This window comes from Diorhabda carinulata, chromosome 3 (genome assembly GCF_026250575.1).
Source record: "Diorhabda carinulata isolate Delta chromosome 3, icDioCari1.1, whole genome shotgun sequence".
Classification (NCBI taxonomy): domain Eukaryota; kingdom Metazoa; phylum Arthropoda; class Insecta; order Coleoptera; family Chrysomelidae; genus Diorhabda; species Diorhabda carinulata.
The window spans coordinates 1,190,119-1,214,366 of record NC_079462.1 but is presented as its reverse complement, the minus strand read 5'-3'; the positions used below and the strand labels follow the sequence as shown (position 1 = coordinate 1,214,366).

Sequence of the window (24,248 nt, the reverse complement as noted above, 5' to 3'; positions counted from 1 at the left end):
AGATTCTAGAAGAAGATCTCCAGAATGTTTGAAATATGAGTTCATTGCACTCCTCAAGCAACCAGGTGTCAAAAAATACGAAGTTTACCGTAGAATCAGTCTCATGAACCGTGATTTGAACCTTGGAAAACAATTTGAAGACTAAAAATACAATTTTGAGATAAAAAATGACGAGGAAGCAGGTCCTGGTAGCTACAAACCGAGTATCTTGAACTTCTTGACACCAAAACGAGTTCTGTTTACGAAAATGTTGATAGTATGTAAGATTCTAGAAGAAGATCTCCAGAATGTTTGAAATATGAGTTCATTGCACTCTTTAAGCAACCAGGTGTCAAAAAATACGAAGTTTACCGTAGAATCAGTCTTATGAACCCTGATTTGAACCTTGGAAAACAATTTGAAGACTAAAAATACAATTTTGAGATAAAAAATGACGAGGAAGCAGGTCCTGGTAGCTACAAACCGAGTATCTTGAATTTCTTGATACCAAAACAAGTTCTGATTACGACGATGTTGATAGTATGTAAGATTCTAGAAGAAGATCTGCAGAATGGTTGAAATATGAATTCATTGCACTCCTCAAGCAACCAGGATTCAAAAAATACGACGTTTATCGTAGAATCAGTCTTATGAACCGTGATTTGAACCTTGGAAAACAATTTGAAGACTAAAAATACAATTTTGAGATAAAAAATGACGAGGAAGCAGGTCCTGGTAGCTACAAACCGAGTATCTTGAACTTCTTGACACCAAAACGAGTTCTGTTTACGAAAATGTTGATAGTATGTAAGATTCTAGAAGAAGATCTCCAGAATGTTTGAAATATGAGTTCATTGCACTCTTTAAGCAACCAGGTGTCAAAAAATACGAAGTTTACCGTAGAATCAGTCTTATGAACCCTGATTTGAACCTTGGAAAACAATTTGAAGACTAAAAATACAATTTTGAGATAAAAAATGACGAGGAAGCAGGTCCTGGTAGCTACAAACCGAGTATCTTGAACTTCTTGATACCAAAACGAGTTCTGTTTACGAAAATGTTGATAGTATGTAAGATTCTAGAAGAAGATCTCCAGAATGTTTGAAATATGAGTTCATTGCACTCCTCAAGCAACCAGGTGTCAAAAAATACGAAGTTTACCGTAGAATCAGTCTCATGAACCGTGATTTGAACCTTGGAAAACAATTTGAAGACTAAAAATACAATTTTGAGATAAAAAATGACGAGGAAGCAGGTCCTGGTAGCTACAAACCGAGTATCTTGAATTTCTTGATACCAAAACAAGTTCTGATTACGACGATGTTGATAGTATGTAAGATTCTAGAAGAAGATCTGCAGAATGGTTGAAATATGAATTCATTGCACTCCTCAAGCAACCAGGATTCAAAAAATACGACGTTTATCGTAGAATCAGTCTTATGAACCGTGATTTGAACCTTGGAAAACAATTTGAAGACTAAAAATACAATTTTGAGATAAAAAATGACGAGGAAGCAGGTCCTGGTAGATACAAACCGAGTATCTTGAACTTCTTGACACCAAAACGAGTTCTGTTTACGAAAATGTTGATAGTATGTAAGATTCTAGAAGAAGATCTCCAGAATGTTTGAAATATGAGTTCATTGCACTCTTTAAGCAACCAGGTGTCAAAAAATACGAAGTTTACCGTAGAATCAGTCTTATGAACCCTGATTTGAACCTTGAGAAACAATTTGAAGACTAAAAATGCAATTTTGAAATAAAAAATGACGAGGAAGCAGGTCCTGGTAGCTACAAACCGAGTATCTTGAACTTCTTGACACCAAAACGAGTTCTGTTTACGAAAATGTTGATAGTATGTAAGATTCTAGAAGAAGATCTCCAGAATGTTTGAAATATGAGTTCATTGCACTCCTCAAGCAACCAGGTGTCAAAAAATACGAAGTTTACCGTAGAATCAGTCTCATGAACCGTGATTTGAACCTTGGAAAACAATTTGAAGACTAAAAATACAATTTTGAGATAAAAAATGACGAGGAAGCAGGTCCTGGTAGCTACAAACCGAGTATCTTGAATTTCTTGATACCAAAACAAGTTCTGATTACGACGATGTTGATAGTATGTAAGATTCTAGAAGAAGATCTGCAGAATGGTTGAAATATGAGTTCATTGCACTCCTTAAGCAACCAGGTGTCAAAAAATACGACGTTTATCGTAGAATCAGTCTTATGAACCGTGATTTGAACCTTGGGAAACAATTTGAAGACTGAAAATACAATTTTAAGATAAAAAATGACGAGGAAGCAGGTCCTGGTAGCTACAAACCGAGTATCTTGAATTTCTTGATACCAAAACAAGTTCTGATTACGACGATGTTGATAGTATGTAAGATTCTAGAAGAAGATCTGCAGAATGGTTGAAATATGAATTCATTGCACTCCTCAAGCAACCAGGATTCAAAAAATACGACGTTTATCGTAGAATCAGTCTTATGAACCGTGATTTGAACCTTGGAAAACAATTTGAAGACTAAAAATACAATTTTGAGATAAAAAATGACGAGGAAGCAGGTCCTGGTAGCTACAAACCGAGTATCTTGAACTTCTTGACACCAAAACGAGTTCTGTTTACGAAAATGTTGATAGTATGTAAGATTCTAGAAGAAGATCTCCAGAATGTTTGAAATATGAGTTCATTGCACTCTTTAAGCAACCAGGTGTCAAAAAATACGAAGTTTACCGTAGAATCAGTCTTATGAACCCTGATTTGAACCTTGAGAAACAATTTGAAGACTAAAAATGCAATTTTGAAATAAAAAATGACGAGGAAGCAGGTCCTGGTAGCTACAAACCGAGTATCTTGAACTTCTTGACACCAAAACGAGTTCTGTTTACGAAAATGTTGATAGTATGTAAGATTCTAGAAGAAGATCTCCAGAATGTTTGAAATATGAGTTCATTGCACTCCTCAAGCAACCAGGTGTCAAAAAATACGAAGTTTACCGTAGAATCAGTCTCATGAACCGTGATTTGAACCTTGGAAAACAATTTGAAGACTAAAAATACAATTTTGAGATAAAAAATGACGAGGAAGCAGGTCCTGGTAGCTACAAACCGAGTATCTTGAATTTCTTGATACCAAAACAAGTTCTGATTACGACGATGTTGATAGTATGTAAGATTCTAGAAGAAGATCTGCAGAATGGTTGAAATATGAGTTCATTGCACTCCTTAAGCAACCAGGTGTCAAAAAATACGACGTTTATCGTAGAATCAGTCTTATGCACCATGATTTGAACCTTGGGAAACAATTTGAAGACTGAAAATACAATTTTAAGATAAAAAATGACGAGGAAGCAGGTCCTGGTAGATACAAACCGAGTATCTTGAACTTCTTGATACCAAAACGAGTTCTGATTTCGAAGATGTTGATAGTATGTAAGATTCTAGAAGAAGATCTCCAGAATGGTTGAAATATGAGTTCATTGCACTCCTCAAGCAACCAGGTGTCAAAAAATACAAAGTATACAGTTATGAATGACGATTTGAAGCTCTTCTCTAATCATTTCGTGTTTATAAATGCTGTTGATAAGAGGGAAACATTCTTTTCAGTTCAGGTTCCGATACAAAGACCCAATTTGCGATTTCTATACCTTGGAAAACAATTTGAAGACCCAAGTTACAACTTTCAGATAGAAAAAGGAACTGAAAGGTAAAAAATGACAGGGAAGCAGGTCCTGGTAAATACAAGTATCTTGGACTAGCTCTGACTACGAAGATGTTAACAACATAAACGATTATGGAAGAAAATCTTCAGAATGGTTAAATTCTGAGCTCTTGGAAACCAATTTGATGACCAAATATATAACTTGGAAATGGGGGAAGCTCTTTAAAAACATCAAAATGATAAAAAGTTGAGTTTTGTAGCTTGAAATGTGACAAATCACCTTCTAACGAATTCCTCCAGTTAATACGCTGTTTAAAACGACCAGGACTTTAATTCGAGTCATCGTAGGGTATAGAAAGAGAGCACAGAATGCGTTTTTTTCATCCCAAATGAATAATATCTTGCAATAATACGAATCGGAAAGTATATTGATTATTATATCGACTGAATTGTATATTATTGTATTATCTTGTCACTGAAGATGGTACTTCGTGTTGGGAAACGTTGTTTATTTGTTCAGTGGTCAGTAGAGATGGAAATTGGTTCAGTGTTCGATGAAAATGTTTATTTTAGAGTTTTTTTTTGTAGAAATGTGGTCCAGGTCGTTAATCAAGTTAAAAGTACAATTTTATCCTTTTCAACGCAAAGGACATAAAGGAGGAAGCGTATTAAGGATACCTTTGGGAGATTTTTTCACACTTCAGAGGCCCCAAAACTACTTTCAGGACTATTTACGACGGACAAATTGAGTGTAGTAGGGACTAAAAGTTTGTTTATGTCGAAAATTTGGAATTTATTGGAAGTTGTTTAAGAAAATATTTCTTTATGATTGGATAATTGCATTCTACAAGTCAAAAACGGCGTCTCACGTGCAATAAAACTTTGAAATAGTATATCCTGGAGTTTTAACAGAGTTGGCGAATAAACTAAGAAAAGAAACGATCGAAAAGGAGACTGTACAATCTGTGCAATCAAAGAAACTTTCATCTCACGTATTTCAACCCTCCAGCACTTTCTTAGAACGTTTCAGCGCTAAAAAATGGCGAGTAAGCTTTTTTCCGTTCATATACATAATACGCAATCAAAAAATTTATAAAAACCCTCCTTGCATCGTCGAAAATATCAAAAATACCGTGAATTTATATAAAAAATATTGTTTGTAATGATTTCCGAGCATTTTTGGAGGGGGGCAGTTTTAAAATTGTTTTGTGAAGCCTCCAGAAGTTGAAGAAGCTGTGGGATGATTACACAGTTTACAATTTTGAATTAAATCGATTTTTTTTTCAAATTTTCACGAAAATAACTGAAATAAACACAATTTTTGTTTGCTAAACGAAACCAACTCGTGGGGGTCGAAAGTTCATTATTTTCATGTTTTAAATCGATGCAAAGATTTCCGGAGCTTTAACCGGAATGGAAGGAAGTCATCATCAACCGACATTACGACTGACTTACGTGGAAACTCGAAAAGGGTAACGCGATTTTGTAGGGGATTAAATTTCGTTACCTTTCTGTTATTTCTAAATTGAGTCTTTGGTACTCAATGATAAGAAATTAAACGTGAGGGATGAATGAAAAGTGACTATAATTAACCCTTAAAGCTCTTCGAATAATTAGAATTTCCGCCATTTCTTTTTTACAGGGGTTGGTATTTTCCCCTGAATGGTTATCAGTTATTTTGGGGAGTAGTTTTATAAAAAAATCGAGAGAAGTCTTAAAAATTAGTAGACAAATCGCAAAAACCCTAGAAAACTCAAATTATTGGAAGAAGCCAGAAAAAAATGACTAATGCTCATAGAAAACTAGAAAAATCTAGTGCGAAAACTTGTAAAAACCCAAAAAATTATTGGATATTAATATTAAGGGAAATATAATATGACCGACGATTTACCAATTTCTAGTGACGATTTATCATGTATACTGACGTTTTAAAGTTTTTACCAGCGATTTATCGGTTTTAACCAACGTTTTGTTATTTTGACCGACGTTTTATTATTATGACCGACGATTTATCAATTTCTAGTGACGATTTATCACATATACTGACGTTTGAAAGTTTTTACCAGCGATTTATCGGTTTTAACCAACGTTTTGTTATTTTGACCGACGTTTTATTATTATGACCGACGATTTACCAATTTCTAGTGACGATTTATCACATATACTGACGTTTTAAAGTTTTTACCAACGATTTATCGGTTTTAACCAACGTTTTCTTATTTTGACCGACGTTTTATTATTATGACCGACGTTTTATTATTATGACCGACGATTTACCAATTTCTAGTGACGGTTCATCACATATACTGACGTTTTAAAGTTTTTACCAACGATTATCGGTTCCAACCAACGTATCGTTATTTTGACCGACGTTTTATTATTATGACCGACGATTTACCAATTTCTAGTGACGATTTATCACATATACTGACGTTTTAAAGTTTTTACCAGCGATTTATCGGTTTTAACCAACGTTTTGTTATTTTGACCGACGTTTTATTATTATGACCGACGATTTATCAATTTCTAGTGACGATTTATCACATATACTGACGTTTTAAAGTTTTTACCAACGATTTATCGGTTTAAACCAACGTTTTCTTATTTTGACCGACGTTTTATTATTATGACCGACGTTTTATTATTATGACCGACGATTTACCAATTTCTAGTGACGATTCATCACATATACTGACGTTTTAAAGTTTTTACCAACGATTATCGGTTCTAACCAACGTATCGTCATTTTGTCCGACGTTTTATTATTATGACCGACGATTTACCAATTTCTAGTGAAGATTTATCACATATACTGACGTTTTAAAGTTTTTACCAACGATTTATCAGTTTTAACCAACATTTGTTATTTAGAACGACGTTTTATTATTATGACCGACGATTTACCAATTTCTAGTGACGATTCATCACATATACTGACGTTTTAAAGTTTTTACCAACGATTATCGGTTCTAACCAACGTATCGTCATTTTGTCCGACGTTTTATTATTATGACCGACGATTTACCAATTTCTAGTGAAGATTTATCACATTCTTCCTTATTTTTATCTCCAGCGAATCCTTCATATCATAAACCATCCAAAAGTCTTAGTTCTCATAGTGATACTGACCGATTTCGATTCTAATATCTCAAAGATTGTTGTGGGAAATCACTTGAAAATTAAAAGTAAGTTCCAATTGAAATAATTCCAAGTTATATATACAACGAAAGATATTAGTGTCATTAGGTCAATGCCGGTATCAGATACGGGGCAAAGAAAGAGATAGAAGAAGAAATGAGTAGTGTCTGTATCATTAGTGGAATCAATATCATTTCTAGATTTTCCTTTATTTAGGTTCATCTACAATTGAACTTCGATTTATCGTGGACGGAAAATATTACGAGCGATGTGCGTCGTGATGTGGTAACATCGATAATATTCCATTTCTATCAATGTAATATTTATAAGGGTTGAAATTTTCAGATCGATAAGCTGATTGGGGGATGAATAATGCGACGAGGCCGAAATTAGAGCGGGTTTAATAAAGTTTATTGTTTTTAAATGCGTATGGAGGGCAGATTTCTTTCGAGAGGTTGTGTTGAGAGTGAAAACTTTGAAAAACTGAAAAAAAAATGGAAAAATTTCGAAAAAAAAACGTAGTTAAATCTAAAAAAGTAACGAGAAACTCTCGGAAATTCAAATAAAACCGTAACAATTGAGGGAATCCAGAAAAAACTGGGATAAATTGTTAACAACCGAAAAAATTCTAAAAAAAATAGCAGAAAACCCTGAAAAACTGATAGAACACCGAAAAAATGCTGAAATCTCAAAAAAACCGAAAAAAAACCCAGAAAATTAAAGAGAAACTGGCAAACATCCTACGAAAACCCTGAAAAATAACGAAAACCCAGAAAAAATGGCAAGAAAGTCACAAAGCTAGAAAAAAACTGCTGGAAAAAGCAAACAAACCAGCAGAAAACCCAAAAAATTGTGGAATGTCTGAAGAATCCAAATAACACCTGAAGAATGTAAAAATTGAGAAAGAAGTCAGGAAACCAACGATACACTAGCAAAGAATCCAAAAACACCCTGAAGCACCAGTAAGAGGCTAGAAAGAACCCAAAAAATTGTGTAAAAAACCAAAAAAACCAACGAAAAATTGGATAAAAACTGAGGAAAACCCAGAAAATATGGCGAGAAAAAAAAGCGTAGTTGGAGAAGTGAAAGAACCTGGTTGAAAATTCACAAAACCAAAAGAAAACTCTAAAATTCATAGAAATAATAAGGAAATAGTAGTGGAAGCCCTGAAAATTCGATATAACACTTAATGAAAAAAGAAAATCTTGAAGAAACCGGAAAAAATCCCAAAAAAGTCAGAAATTGATTGAAAAACTTGAGCAAATTGACAGACAATTTGCAGAAACATCTGAAAACCCCGAAAAATCGACAGAAATAGATAAATCTTGTAAAAACGACGAGAAAATAAAAAACAACTAGAAAACTAGAAAAAACTTTAGGAAAATTCAAATGAACTGAAAAATACCCTGAAAATCGTTGAAAACCTAGACTAGGTGTTAATTTTGGAAAACCCAGAATACACATGAAAAAAATAGCAAAATCTTGATGAAAAACCAAAAAAAGGCAATGAAAAACTGTTAAAAGTCGAAGGTAGATCCTAAAATTTCACGCAAACCTGAAAGAAACTGAAAGAAACATAAAAGCTGATAAAATATTCGAAAAAATAGCAAAATCTCGAATGAAATCGTATAAAAAACCTAACAAAACTAAACAAAATAACAAGAAACCTAAACACCGAGAAAACACCCAAATAAATAGGAAAATTTAGATAAAAAAACTTGAAAAAGTAATGAAATACGGTTAAAAATAGCAAACCCAAAAAACAAAACGCAAAAATCCACGCAAACCTGGACAAAGTAGCAAGAAACCCAAAAACCGAGAAAATACCTGAAAAAAATAGCAAAATTTTGATAAAGAACCGCAGAAAAAACATAAAAACCAATGAAAATTTGTCAAAAATCAAAGGAAGATCCTAAAAATCTGCGCAACCTGAACAAAATAGCAATAAACCCAAAAACCGAGAAAAAACTCACGAAAATAGCAAAATATCGATAAAAACCGTAGAAACAACATAAAAAAAAGTAATTGAAAACTGTTAAAAGTCGAAGGAAGATCCTAAAAACTGACGCAAACCTGGACAAAATAGCAAGAAACCTAAAAACTCAGAAAATTCCCGAATAAATAACAAAATCTCGGAAAAAAAACGAATAAGAAACCTAATAAATCAATGAAAAACTGTCAAAAATCAAAGAAAGATCCTAAAAACCCACGCAAACCTAAACAAAATAACAAGAAACCTAAAAACCGAGAAAAAACCCACAAAAATAGCAAAATGTTATTAAAAAAACCGTAGAAACAACCTAAAAAAATAACAAAATCTTGTTAAAAATCTGTAGAAAACAGCTAACAAACCAATGAAAAACTGTTAAAAATCAAAGGAAGATCCTAAAAACCTACGCAAACATAAACCAAATAACAAGAAACCTAGAGACCGAGAAAAACCCAAAAAAATAGCAAAATCTGGATAAAAAAAACCCTTGGAAAAACCTAAAAAGGTTAATGAAAATTTGTTAAAAATTAAAGGAAGATCCTAAAAACCCACGCAAACATGGACAAAATAGCAAGAAAACCTAAAAACCCAGAAACTACCCGAAAAAATAGCAAAATCTTGATAAAAACCTAAAAAAAAACAATAAAAAAACGTTTAAAATCAAAGGAAGATCCTAAAAACCTACGCAAACATAAACCAAATAACAAGAAACCTAGAGACCGAGAAAAACCCAAAAAATAGCAAAATCTGGATAAAAAAAACCCTTGGAAAAACCTAAAAAGGTTAATGAAAATTTGTTAAAAATTAAAGGAAGATCCTAAAAACCCACGCAAACATGGACAAAATAGCAAGAAAACCTAAAAACCCAGAAACTACCCGAAAAAATAGCAAAATCTTGATAAAAACCTAAAAAACACAATAAAAAAACGTTTAAAATCAAAGGAAGATCCTAAAAACCTACGCAAACATAAACCAAATAACAAGAAACCTAGAGACCGAGAAAAACCCAAAAAATAGCAAAATCTGGATAAAAAAAACCCTTGGAAAAACCTAAAAAGGTTAATGAAAATTTGTTAAAAATTAAAGGAAGATCCTAAAAACCCACGCAAACATGGACAAAATAGCAAGAAAACCTAAAAACCCAGAAACTACCCGAAAAAATAGCAAAATCTTGATAAAAACCTAAAAAAAAACAATAAAAAAACGTTTAAAATCAAAGGAAGATCCTAAAAACCTACGCAAACATAAACCAAATAACAAGAAACCTAGAGACCGAGAAAAACCCAAAAAATAGCAAAATCTGGATAAAAAAAACCCTTGGAAAAACCTAAAAAGGTTAATGAAAATTTGTTAAAAATTAAAGGAAGATCCTAAAAACCCACGCAAACATGGACAAAATAGCAAGAAAACCTAAAAACCCAGAAACTACCCGAAAAAATAGCAAAATCTTGATAAAAACCTAAAAAACACAATAAAAAAACGTTTAAAATCAAAGGAAGATCCTAAAAACCTACGCAAACATAAACCAAATAACAAGAAACCTAGAGACCGAGAAAAACCCAAAAAATAGCAAAATCTGGATAAAAAAAACCCTTGGAAAAACCTAAAAAGGTTAATGAAAATTTGTTAAAAATTAAAGGAAGATCCTAAAAACCCACGCAAACATGGACAAAATAGCAAGAAAACCTAAAAACCCAGAAACTACCCGAAAAAATAGCAAAATCTTGATAAAAACCTAAAAGAAAAAACAATAAAAAAACGTTTAAAATCGAAGGAACATTCTAAAAACTCACGGAAACTTGTACAAAACAACAAGTACCCTAAAAACCTGTAGAAAACTTGGAAAACCCAAAGGGAAAATTGGTAAAAATTCGGCTGAATACTTCATTCTAGATTGTTATTGAAAAAATATAAGGCCGTTATAACCAAAATAATCCAAAGAGAGATTTTGTTTAATACTAACCGAACGTCTATAGAAAATTATTCCCACGTTTTAGATTTTTATTTAGAACAAACGCCATTCCTTGTTCCACTAAAATTTCCATATCTGATACAGGTGTTGGGAAAGCTGGGAAAAACTACATAATATTTATCTCCATTGTGTATCCAAGATGATATACGGTGGCAATTTACATGTCTTGCGGGCACGTTTAAATATGAGGTGAAATAAATGTCTGAAAGGTCTGAAAAGAAGAAAAAAAAAACAGATACGGTGACCTACAGGCGTTGCCGAAGTTTTCCGTAGTTTCCGGTAGAACAAAAAAACGCGTACGAACGGAACCAGATATTTTCACAAGTATAGAATTACTTTATATGTGCTGCCAGAAAATTCTTTTGTGTGGCTTTGAATTTCTGCAGGATCCCACTGCCAACACCGGCGGATATTTTAAATAAACAAACCGACGAAAATTCTGCTTGTGGAATAATGGAACGACTAGAAATATCTACATACTTCTTCTTTTTTACCCCAAACAACAGTTACGAAAATTGCTGTACAGGTAATCGGCTACAAATCGAAAACTTCCTCACTAAATCATTTGTTGTGTTTTCAATCGTAGAGATCTAGAGTTGAGCGACGTTGTCAAACTTAATGATTTGTATAAGTTTATAAAGAAAAACCTATTGTATCCGATATAAGATTATTTATACGTTTAAGTTGTAATAATTCTAATTATAGCGGTTGGATTTATTATTTGATGGATAATACCAACTATTTATTGATTAATACCAACGATTTATTAGTTTTCATTAATTATTTCTTATGTAAACTGACATTCTAAGACTTATACAGACGATTCATTAGATTATAGCGACTATTTGTTGGTTAATTCCGACGCTTTATTCGTCAATACCAACGATTTATTGATTTATGGAAAGATTTGTTTATTTGTATCAATATTTTGTTATACATTCTGAAGTTTTGAAGTTTTTACCAACGATTTATCATTTTAACCGACGTTTTACTATTTTGACCGACGATTTACCAATTTCTGGTGACGATTTTTCATATATATTGACGTTTTAAAGTTTTTGCCAACGATTTATCGGTTCCAACTAACTTTTTGTTATATTGACCGACGTTTTATCATTTTTATCGACGATTTATCAGTTACTAATAACGATTTATCACGTACATGGACGTTCTGAGTTTTTTCCTTTAGTTTATAGCGACATTCTTAGGTTCGTACGGGTGTTTCGTTATTTTGAACCACGTTTCATTATTTTGACCGACGATTTATCAGTTGCTAATGACGATTTTTCATGTATATTAACGTTTTGAAGTTTTTACGAACATTTCATCATTTTGACCGACGTTTTATCATTTTGAATGACGTTTTATTATTATTACCGACGATTTAACAGTTTCTAATGACGATTTTTTATGTATTTTAACGTTTTGAAGTTTTACCAACGATTTATCATTTTAACCGACGTTTTACTATTTTGACCGACGATTCACCAATTTCTGGTGACGATTTATCATATATACTGACGTTTTAGAGTTTTTGCCAACGATTCATCGGTTCCAACCAACTTTTTGTTATATTTACCGACGTTTTATTATTTTTATCGACGATTTATCAGTTACTAATAACGATTTATCACGTACATGGACGTTCTGAGTTTTTTCCTTTAGTTTATAGCGACATTCTTAGGTTCGTACGGGTGTTTCGTTATTTTGAACCACGTTTCATTATTTTGACCGACGATTTATCAGTTGCTAATGACGATTTTTCATGTATATTAACGTTTTGAAGTTTTTACGAACATTTCATCATTTTGACCGACGTTTTATCATTTTGAATGACGTTTTATCATTTTGACCGACGATTTATCAGTTACTAATAACGATTTATCACGTTCATGGACGTTCTGAGTTTTTTCCTTTGGTTTATATCGACATTTTGAGATTTATAGTGACGTTTTAAAGTGTATAGCGACGACTTAAAATTTATAGCGACGATTGATTGGTTAATTTCGACGCTTTATTGATTAATCCAACGATTTATCGTTTTATGAAAAGATTAATTAGTTTATATGGAATTTTTATTATATATACTGACGTTTTGAAGTTTGTACCAACGATTTATCGGTTCTAACCAATGCTTTATTATTTTGACAGACGTTTGACTATTTTGACCGACGATTTATCAGTTTCTAGAGACGATTTATCATATATACTGATGTTTTAAAGTGTTTACTAACGATTTATCGATTTCAAATAACGCTTTTGAGTTTTTTTAGTTGAGTTATCAGTTTATAATGACGTTTTAAATTTTATATCGACGACTCATTAATTAATTTCGACGCTTTATTGGTCAATACCAACAATTTATCTATTTACAGAGAGATTTGTTAGTTTAAATCGAGATTTTGACCGACGATTTATCAGTTTCTAGTGACAATTTATCACGTATCTTGATGTTTTAAAGTTTTCATCAAAGTTTTGAGATAGAGTCGGCTAGAACCAGTAACCTTGGATTAAATAATCAATCTATGTGTAGTTTTGTGTTATCTCTATCTGTATAATCATGTATCTTTGACCGTTTCGAATGGAGTAATAAAAATCAAAGTATTTTCTTTTGTTCTATATTTGGAGTCGATTGCAACGGCAAATGAAGCGCAAACACGCAACCCCCATCGGTATTATTACAACACACCCCCACTTTTCTTCGTAACTGAAATATTATGTAACTGGATTGCGTTTACCATCTGATTATACTGAACTTGATCTTTTATTGAAGAATTTAGACAAGGTCGCGTTTTCATACGAGGTTTTTTCTATTACGAATCGATTTTTAGCTTAAATCAATCTATAGGGTGTTTAATAAAAAGTTTATAAAGAACTGGAATTTTTTTTTTAAATCTACCGACAGTTTGTAATTCTATAATTGATTTTCTAACCAAACCAGCAACATACCCCAGAGTAAATTGCCTCACAAATGTTTACAGAATCAAAACGAACCCAGTATTTTCAAAATTGACCGACAATTTATCAATTTTTAGTGACGATTTATCATATATACTGATGTTTTGAAGTTTTTACCATTGTTTTATCATTTTGATCGACATTTTACTGTTTTGATCGACATTTTACTATTTTGACCGACGATTTATCAATTTCTAGTAAAGATTTATCATATATACTGACGTTTCGAAGTTTTTACTGTTGTTTTATCATTTTGATCGACGATTTACTATTTTGACCGACGATTCATCAATTTCTAACGAAGATTTATCATATATACTTATGTTTCCAAGTTTTTACTGTTGTTTTATTATTTTCATCGACGATTTACTATTTTGGTCGACGATTCATCAATTTATAGCGACGATTTATCATATATATTGACGTTTTGAAGTTTTTACTGTTGTTTTATCATTTTCACCGACATTTTATTATTTTGACCGACATTTCACTATATTGACCGACGATTTATCAATTTCTAGTGACTATTTATCATATATATTGAAGTTTTGAAGTTGTTATTGTTGTTTTATCATTTTGACCGACGATTTACTATTTTGACCGACGATTTATCAATTTCTAGTGATGATTTTTCATATATATTGAAGTTTTGAAGTTGTTACTGTTGTTTTATCATTTTGACCGACGATTTACTATTTTGACCGACGATTTATCAATTTCTAGTGACGATTTATCATATATTCTGATGTTTCGAAGTTTTTACTGTTGTTTAATTATTTTGACAGACATTTTTCACTATATTGACCGACGATTTATCAATTTCTAGTGACGATTTATCATATATACTGATGTTTTGAAGTTTTTACCATTGTTTTATCATTTTGCTCGACATTTTACTATTTTGATCGACATTTCACTATATTGACCGACGATTTATCAATTTCTAGTGACGATTTATCATATATACTGACGTTTCGAAGTTTTTACTGTATTTTTATCATTTTGACCGACGATTTACTATTTTGACCGACGATTTATCAATTTCTAGTGACGATTTATCATATATACTGACGTTTTGAAATGTTTACCAACGTTTTATAGAAAAAGAACAATATTAAGGTGCATTTAAAGCTTCTAGCTGATAAATAGCACGAAAAAAATTGTACAATTTTTTAATTTTGATTTAATACGTAGAGCCTAGATAGAAGACATTAATTGTTTAGGTTTAACCAGGACCGGAGTTGATTAATTACGATATAAAAAATTTATTTCGGTCGAATACGTTTTCCACCGTATGCCTTTATATTAAGCTGTAGTATTTCCAAGTTAAATAGATCAAAGGATTAGCTCGGAAACAATCCTCAATAATAAACTCATTAGACATGGAAAAGCGATAGGGAAATCGCATTTACTACGACTCAATGATGTAATAATAGATTTTAGAAGAGAAAAATTGTTTTATCTCATTCTAATCCATCAACTATCCAATTGGATCGATAGATTATTAATTCGATCACGTTTTTTGTATGCTGAATAAGGAAATTCTTCGATTCCATCGATATTCATCGAAATAAAATTATTTTATATTTATTTTTCGTAGAGTCCTTTTCAAGATAGATTTATTGGATGAAAGGAATGATGAATTGGGTCTAGCCTGAATAAAAAGTAGACTACAGGAACGGATTTTTATTAAAAAAATATTTTAACATATATATTAACATATCTTAGTTGGGAAAATCGTATTCCTTCCAAAAGTGGTTGAATTTCTGACGGTTTTCGTCCCACTCGTTTTTATGAGTAATTTGACTATCAGTTTGAACTAATTTCTGGATAGTTCTAGAATTCCTTCATGGCCTGGTGTATTTTCTCCATTTGGGTCTTTGTCCTCATCTTTTTATATATAATGCTCTTCAGTTTTTGTATATAGTGACGTTTTAGAGTTTTCACTATCGTTTTATCAATTTGACAGACATTTTCACAATTTTGACCGACGATTCATCAATTTCTAGTGAAGATTTATCATATATATTGAAGTTTTAGAATTTTTACAAATGTTTTATCATTTTGACAGACATTTTCACAATTTTGACCGACAATTTATCAATTTCTGGTGAGGATTTATCATATATATTAAAGTTTTAGAGTTTTTACAATTTTTTTATCATTTTGACAGACATTTTCACCATTTTGACCGACGATTTATCAATTTCTAGTGACGATTTATCATATATATTGAAGTTTTAGAGTTTTTACAAATGTTTTATCATTTTGACAGACATTTTCACCATTTTGACTGACGATTCATCAATTTCTAGTGACGATTGATCATATATATTGAAGTTTTAGAGTTTTTACAAATGTTTTATCATTTTGACAGACATTTTCACCATTTTGACCGACGATTTATCAATTTCTAGTGACGATTTATCATATATATTGAAGTTTTAGAGTTTTTACAAATGTTTTATCATTTTGACAGATATTTTCACCATTTTGACTGACGATTCATCAATTTCTAGTGACGATTTATCATATATATTGAAGTTTTAGAGTTTTTACAAATGTTTTATCATTTTGACAGACATTTTCACCATTTTGACCGACGATTTATCAATTTCTAGTGACGATTTATCATATATATTGAAGTTTTAGAGTTTTTACAAATGTTTTATCATTTTGACAGACATTTTCACCATTTTGACCGACAATTCGTCAATTTCTAGTGACGATTTATCATATATATTGAAGTTTTAGAGTTTTTACAAATGTTTTATCATTTTGACAGACATTTTCACCATTTTGACCGACGATTTATCAATTTCTAGTGACGATTTATCATATATATTGAAGTTTTAGAGTTTTTACAAATGTTTTATCATTTTGACAGACATTTTCACCATTTTGACCGACGATTTATCAATTTCTAGTGACGATTTATCATATATACTGACGTTTCGAAGTTTTTACTGTTGTTTTATCATTTTGACCAACGATTTACTATTTTGACCGACGATTCATCAATTTCTAGTGACGATTTATCATATATATTGAAGTTTTAGAATTTTTACAAATGTTTTATCATTTTGACAGACATTTTCACCATTTTGACCGACGATTTATCAATTTCTAGTGACGATTTATCATATATTATATATTTTAATTCAAATTTATAAATTTAAACATTTATTTTCCCGATGAAAAATTCGTTCTTATTCTATATTAAATTATGTTGTATTAAGACAATCAATTTGATCTTATAATTATGTAATTTCGTAGCGAGGGTTCGTCTCTGTGTGATTTAGATGACACAAATAAGGGCATTTGAATGATTTGTGATGCAAATTAGAAATATGGCATTCTCGTCACGCAACGCCCTGAACCTTTAGAGGCCAATATATGATTGAGTCTCGCCCTACAACGGATCTTCGACAGTGAGGAATTTGTAAAATATTTTACGAAAAAATTCAGTTCGAATGGACTATAACAAACAATTTATAGTATCTACGATTATTTAAAAATTAATTATTTATCAATATTTTTGAATCGAATCGATATTTAATGATGAAATTTCGGTTGATTTTTGTTGTAGGAACGAGTATCAAACAACAAGCAAAAAGTTGGAGAGCCGAGCATAAAGCAGCGAGAACTCTTGGTATTATCATGGGGGCTTTTTTATTTTGTTGGCTTCCTTTTTTTCTATGGTAAGCAATCTCCACTGTACATCAATTTAGTTTACAAATCCGTTCTGAGGCTCAAAACATTGATACTTTTATACGAAACGTCTCGGGACTTGACGCGAAAAATTAGACGCTTTTGCATGAAAATAAAAACTTATTTACAACCCCTCGTTCACCATGTACGACTCATGATCATCCCCTAACTTTTAGAGATCCAAAATCATGAATTTACAGCGGTAATCTCAATTTTTTTGAAATAATGGCGGGCATGCCACGATTTGGACACCGCGCCTTCGCCAAATTTTAAAACGATATTTTAAAATCAATTTTTGAACAAATTTAGATCGAAAAAATCCAGAATTTCGTCAGCCCAATCAGAGATATCAATCAGTGGTGACTGAAAATTTTTTTAATAAAAAATAAAAACCTGAAATTCTGTAAATTTCTCAATAAATACCAGAAATAACGAATTCTAGTCAATTTAAATTAACGATTTAAGGTAACTTCAAAAAAATCACAAGGATTTAAGTCTGGAGATCGAGGAGTTCACTGAAAAGCAATTAAACATCCTGAAATTCCGTAAATTTCTTAATAAATACCAGAAATAAAGAATTCTAGTCAATTTAAACTAACGATTTAAGGTAACCCCAAACAGAAATCACAAGGATTTAAGTCTGGAGATCGAGGAGGTCACTGAAAAGCAAATAAAAATCCTGAAATTCTGCAAATTTCTTAATAAATACCAGAAATAACGAATTCTAGTCAATTTAAACTAACGATTTAAGGTAACCACATACAAAAATCACAAGGATTTAAGTCTGGAGATCGAGGAGGTGACTGAAAAGCAAATAAACATCCTAAAATTCTGTAAATTTCTTAATAAATACCAGAAATAACGGATTCTAGTCAATTTAAACTAACGATTTAAGGTAACCACATACAAAAATCACAAGGATTTAAGTCTGGAGATCGAGGAGGTGACTGAAAAGCAAATAAACATCCTAAAATTCTGTAAATTTCTTAATAAATACCAGAAATAACGGATTCTAGTCAATTTAAACTAACGATTTAAGGTAACCCCAAACAAAAATCACAAGGATTCAAGTCTGGAGATCGAGGAGGTCACTGAAAAGCAAATAAATATCCTGAAATTCCGTAAATTTCTTAATAAATACCAGAAATATCGAATTCTAGTCAATTTAAACTAACGATTTAAGGTAACCACATACAAAAATCACAAGGATTTAAGTCTGGAGATCAAAGAGGTCACTGAAAAGCAAATAAACATCCTAAAATTCTGTAAATTTCTTAATAAATACCAGAAATAACGAATTCCAGTCAATTTAAACTAACGATTTAAGGTAACCCCAAACAAAAATCACAAGGATTTAAGTCTGGAGATCGAGGAGATCACTGAAAAGCAAATAAAAATCCTGAAATTCTGCAAATTTCTTAATAAATACCAGAAATAAAGAATTCTAGTCAATTTAAACTAACGATTTAAGGTAACCCCAAACAGAAATCACAAGGATTTAAGTCTGGAGATCGAGGAGGTCACTGAAAAGCAAATAAAAATCCTGAAATTCTGCAAATTTCTTAATAAATACCAGAAATAACGAATTCTAGTCAATTTAAACTAACGATTTAAGGTAACCACATACAAAAATCACAAGGATTTAAGTCTGGAGATCGAGGAGGTGACTGAAAAGCAAATAAACATCCTAAAATTCTGTAAATTTCTTAATAAATACCAGAAATAACGGATTCTAGTCAATTTAAACTAACGATTTAAGGTAACCACATACAAAAATCACAAGGATTTAAGTCTGGAGATCGAGGAGGTGACTGAAAAGCAAATAAACATCCTAAAATTCTGTAAATTTCTTAATAAATACCAGAAATAAAGAATTCTAGTCAATTTAAACTAACGATTTAAGGTAACCCCAAACAGAAATCACAAGGATTTAAGTCTGGAGATCGAGGAGGTCACTGAAAAGCAAATAAAAATCCTGAAATTCTGCAAATTTCTTAATAAATACCAGAAATAACGAATTCTAGTCAATTTAAACTAACGATTTAAGGTAACCACATACAAAAATCACAAGGATTTAAGTCTGGAGATCGAGGAGGTGACTGAAAAGCAAATAAACATCCTAAAATTCTGTAAATTTCTTAATAAATACCAGAAATAACGGATTCTAGTCAATTTAAACTAACGATTTAAGGTAACCACATACAAAAATCACAAGGATTTAAGTCTGGAGATCGAGGAGGTGACTGAAAAGCAAATAAAAATCCTGAAATTCTGCAAATTTCTTAATAAATACCAGAAATAACGAATTCTAGTCAATTTAAACTAACGATTTAAGGTAACCACATACAAAAATCACAAGGATTTAAGTCTGGAGATCGAGGAGGTGACTGAAAAGCAAATAAAAATCCTGAAATTCTGCAAATTTCTTAATAAATACCAGAAATAAAGAATTCTAGTCAATTTAAACTAACGATTTAAGGTAGATCCAAACAAAAATCACAAGGATTCAAGTCTGGAGATCGAGGAGGTCACTGAAAAGCAAATAAACATCCTGAAATTGGTGCTATATAATCTCATGGGGATTTTCGTCTATCCATAAGTGATTATTATGAAAATTTCTTGGGAAAAACGTAAAATTTTGAAAATTTAATGCATGGATTACACTACAAACCGATAATTTCCAAAAATGATTAAAGTGTATCCCCAAGAGAAGTTTACTCGATTTTCCATTGTAATATGATGGAAATATATAAATTAAAACTAGTAATAAATATTTTCAAATTATTTTACGACGAAGAAAAGTTAGAAACTCAGTTTTCCATTATTTCCAAGTACATCGAATCGCTCTCCATTACAGAAAGTGTATCCGTGCACCTGCTAACAAAATTTTCATTTTTTTACTACACCGTTAAAAATTATCAAATAATTAACGCTTCCACATAACCTCACATTATTTTTTAATTCGTTTCCAGGTACGTAATAACGAATTTATGCGGGGAATCGTGTTCAACGCCCGAATGGTTGGTAGGACTTCTCTTCTGGGTAGGATATTTCAATTCGGCCCTCAATCCCCTGATCTACGCCTATTTCAACAGGGATTTCCGGGAAGCTTTCATGGATACGCTTCTTTGCGTCATGCCTTGTTGTTTCACCTGCTGGAAAACACCTGCAAGATTCCTTTAGCCGCGGGATACCTCGCCCGGTTATTATCAAGACGAAAGGCTGTGATATTGATGTTTTTTTTTTTTGGTTTTGTTTCCGTGAGTATTCGGATTCCTATTTGATTCGTCTAACTTATGTAGCGACCCTCGTATATTATTGTGTTTATTTCAGGTTGTTAATCGATGCTTCTGATGTATAAATTCCTTCGAAATTTCACGATTACATTAAAAAAAACGAAATCTGTACTCAATTTTGTATAATTTGTTTAATTAAATCTTAATTGGATGACGTATATATCGTAATTGGTATAATTAAGTATGATCCGATAGTTTTGATACAAAATATTCAAGTTTTTGATATTTTTAATGATTTTTTTTTAATTATTATCAACTAATAAAGTCTGTAAAGTTGTATACAGCATACAAATATTTGTGGTTAGGTCTTGGACGATTTTAATATCAATTTTATCGTTTTTTTAGGAAAATTCTACGACGTGATTGTTTTTCATCTTGTTCTTTCCACTTTCCATCATACTTTTCGCGTTATCTTATTTTGGTAATCCTCAAAAGATTCACATAAAGTCTGGATATACTTTATAGTCGATTTCGTATTTCAGACCAGAATTCCATCAACATTTCGTAAGTACCCCGTAACTTTTTTGTAGTTTGGTATTTTCCACGATTTTCCACCGTAACTTGAGACTAATTTTTCAATGGAAAACCTGCCGGAAATTGTAAGTTATCAGCAACTTCCTGATATGTTTTAAGCCCGGTCAAAATTTCGGATTTTTCCGCATCCAAAGTTTTTTTATTTCCCAGCTAGGTCCGCGAATTATTTTGTACCAAAACTGTACTTTATACGATGTGTACCATTTAATTCGATGGTATTGTTTGAAAATACTGAAAGCAATAATCTTGAGACTCATTTTTTGCTTAAACCGAAGTGTTAACGAAGAACCACAAACTTATTTTGTTTCGAAAATTATCGACGTGCCAAATTATCGATTATCGTTCTTTGAAAAGGTAAACCACCCTTAAAAATCATCAACAAATGTATTTTAATAAAATTTTGATTTGCAAATCGCGATTTTAATCAATTAATGACACAATTAATCGCAAATACACAAAATTTTCAAACATTTAACGTAATCAATTTATAATTAACATTTTGTATTATATTTTCACCCCCGTTTGTTTTATATGAACTAGGAGATCGATTTTGGGTTTTTGTGATATGAAAATTATTTTTTTTAACTCACCCCCCAAATAGTTTGTGATTCATCGAAAAATAAATGTTAGTAACTACATATATACTGTGATAATAATTTGTGTAGTTTCATTGTGTAAAAATTCGTATTTACCCCAAAGGGTGGATTGTTAAATGTGTAATAATTCGTATTTTTTAATCTACTTTACAAATAATTCGTGTCTTATAATTAATTTTTTTATTAAACGATCATACAAAAAGAAATTCAAAATTCACTAAACTCTCGGTTTTTCCAACGCTGAAATTTCTCTATGAATCTAACTAATGCCGAAACAGTAGTACCTGGTCTAACCTAGAGATGGCGGTAGTTGTTTAGTATGCATTTGACACCCATCGATATTATTTGTTGCTTTTGTAAACATACTTTTATTTAAAAGTCTAAACAATACAAAAACTGAACTAAATTCTATTTTAAGTGAAATTAATCCTTCGGTATCAACAATAATTTATTGGGTAGCAAAGTTTAAACGAGACTGTACGATCTAGGGAGTCCAACAACGCAGTGGTTAATCAAATGAAGTTATTGCCCCAAAAATGTTGAAGAAAATCCACTGGATGGTCTTGAAATGTTTTATAATTACGAAGATACTCCCAAAAGTATAAAAGCTCGATATAAAGACCGTGGTGACTACCATCTGTATGTGTTTTTCTAATTTGAAGACTTAAAGTTGTTAAATATTTGCTTGACAGTTTTATTTGAAAGGTTTCAGTCTAACTAATACGAAAACTGTACTAGATTCAACGGTAAAATGTCGGGTAGGAGCGTTTAAACGAGACTGTACGATCTACGGAGTCCAACAACACCGATTTCATACAAGACAAACACTTCCATCTGCAAGAAAGATCATGGCGTCGGTTTTTTTGGGAAATATTAACCATTAGGAAGTACTTCGACAGTTTTCAGAATACTCTGGTTCAGATATCACACTAAACGAGTGTTTCTCTCTATTAAAACGATTAATGCGTTTCCCCCTTCATGGACGAGGGCCCAAATAACATTTTTAGTGTAGATCATCAATAGGAAAATGATTATTACTAATTTTGATGCATTTATAAATGATTGAATCAAGTTTTGATCACTTCAATGTTTCTAAACGTGATTTCCACTGTTTATTTATCGCACTGTATTATAAAAACATACTGCGTCGTCAATAAACAAGAAGATAATTATTAATAAATGAACTTTTCATGAAATTATGACCTGGTAAAAGTTTAAATTAAAAAATACGAGTTTTCATATGGGAAAATATTACTTTTAAATCACCCCCTGTATTTTTATTTCGAGATGGTTTCGACGAACGAAAATTCAAGTTTCAAAACATCTGATATGCCTTGGAAATTTTCCAATAGATTTATGAATAAATATCAAAATAATTTCTCACTTATAGGTGCTAGTTAGTAACACATAGCTCAATACGGGACATCCTGTATATTAAATGTACAATTTGAAACGTCTAGTATGTCTGTTGTTGTTAAAATTTTGTTTGTTATCGTTAATTATTTTAATTTTATGCCAAAAATAAGTTTATTTACGACTACAATCAGTTTTTTCCAAATTGAAATCATAAAAATATTAAATAATTGACATTTTTTACATTAAATTAAAAAATGTTTGATAAATATTATCAGAAATAGATTTATTAAACCACTAAAGTCGATTTTTCCATAACTTTTCATCTTTAAAACTATTGAAATTGATGTGGCAACTTCTAGGTTATAAACGGTGACGTCATTATACACTCAATCAGCTGATAGCTTGCTGTTTAGATGTAGAAGCGATGTTGCCACGTTTTACGCTTGTAGGCACTTGTTTTTTGTTCCAAAATATACAAAAAAATCGAGAAAATCGTTACAATGGTGGTTTAATAAAAAATTGTCCGCCAAAAATTAATTTTTTTTGTCGAATTGTTAAAAAAATTGTTGGTAATTTTAAGTAAATGTGAAAATATCTGTTTTTCTAAAAAATATTAGAGGAAAATATTAAGGTAAAAGACAATCGTGTAGGCCTATTCGTAAACCATAGCAAAATATATGAAAAAATTTCAATAAAAATGATTTTATTACTTTTATTCAACTTCCAGTTGAATCACTAACATTGTCGGATGAATAATAAATATTTGTTTGTTGATATTTTGTTTATTTCTACCCTTATTTCCAACCCCCGAGTGGCGCATGCCAAATCTCTAGCAGCAGCGTAGCTCCGCTGAAATCTAGTTCCAGAGTCCGTCTCAACTGGGTTCGTCTGAGTAAATGATAGAAAAAGGTACCATAAAATAAAGTAGAAGGTAGGTAGGGTTTTTCCTAAAACGTGTACCAGATATTCCGATTGAGATACCTCCGAAACTGGTGATTTTAAGGTGTCAACAGCTTCTTCAGGTGTAAAAAAACACGTCGAACTCGAAAGAA

At 31.5% G+C, this 24,248-nt stretch overlaps 1 protein-coding gene across 2 annotated transcripts in view; it reads left to right on the top strand.

Annotated features, from left to right (window-relative positions):
• The window catches only part of LOC130891923 (octopamine receptor beta-3R-like), a 43,944-nt gene extending 19,972 nt beyond the window's left edge, over positions 1-23,972 (top strand). Inside the window, exons 3-5 of one of the 2 annotated variants that reach the window (XR_009058969.1) lie at positions 17,293-17,404; positions 20,387-20,674; positions 20,748-23,966. Coding sequence is in view for 1 of the 2 variants with exons in the window: in XM_057797015.1 (XP_057652998.1) it covers positions 17,293-17,404; positions 20,387-20,597 (323 nt within the window). In the remaining variant the exon portion in view is untranslated. Of the gene's footprint in view, positions 1-17,292; positions 17,405-20,386 lie in introns of both variants that reach the window. The other variant, XM_057797015.1, reaches the window with a different exon arrangement.
• The last annotated feature ends 276 nt before the right edge of the window (positions 23,973-24,248 follow it).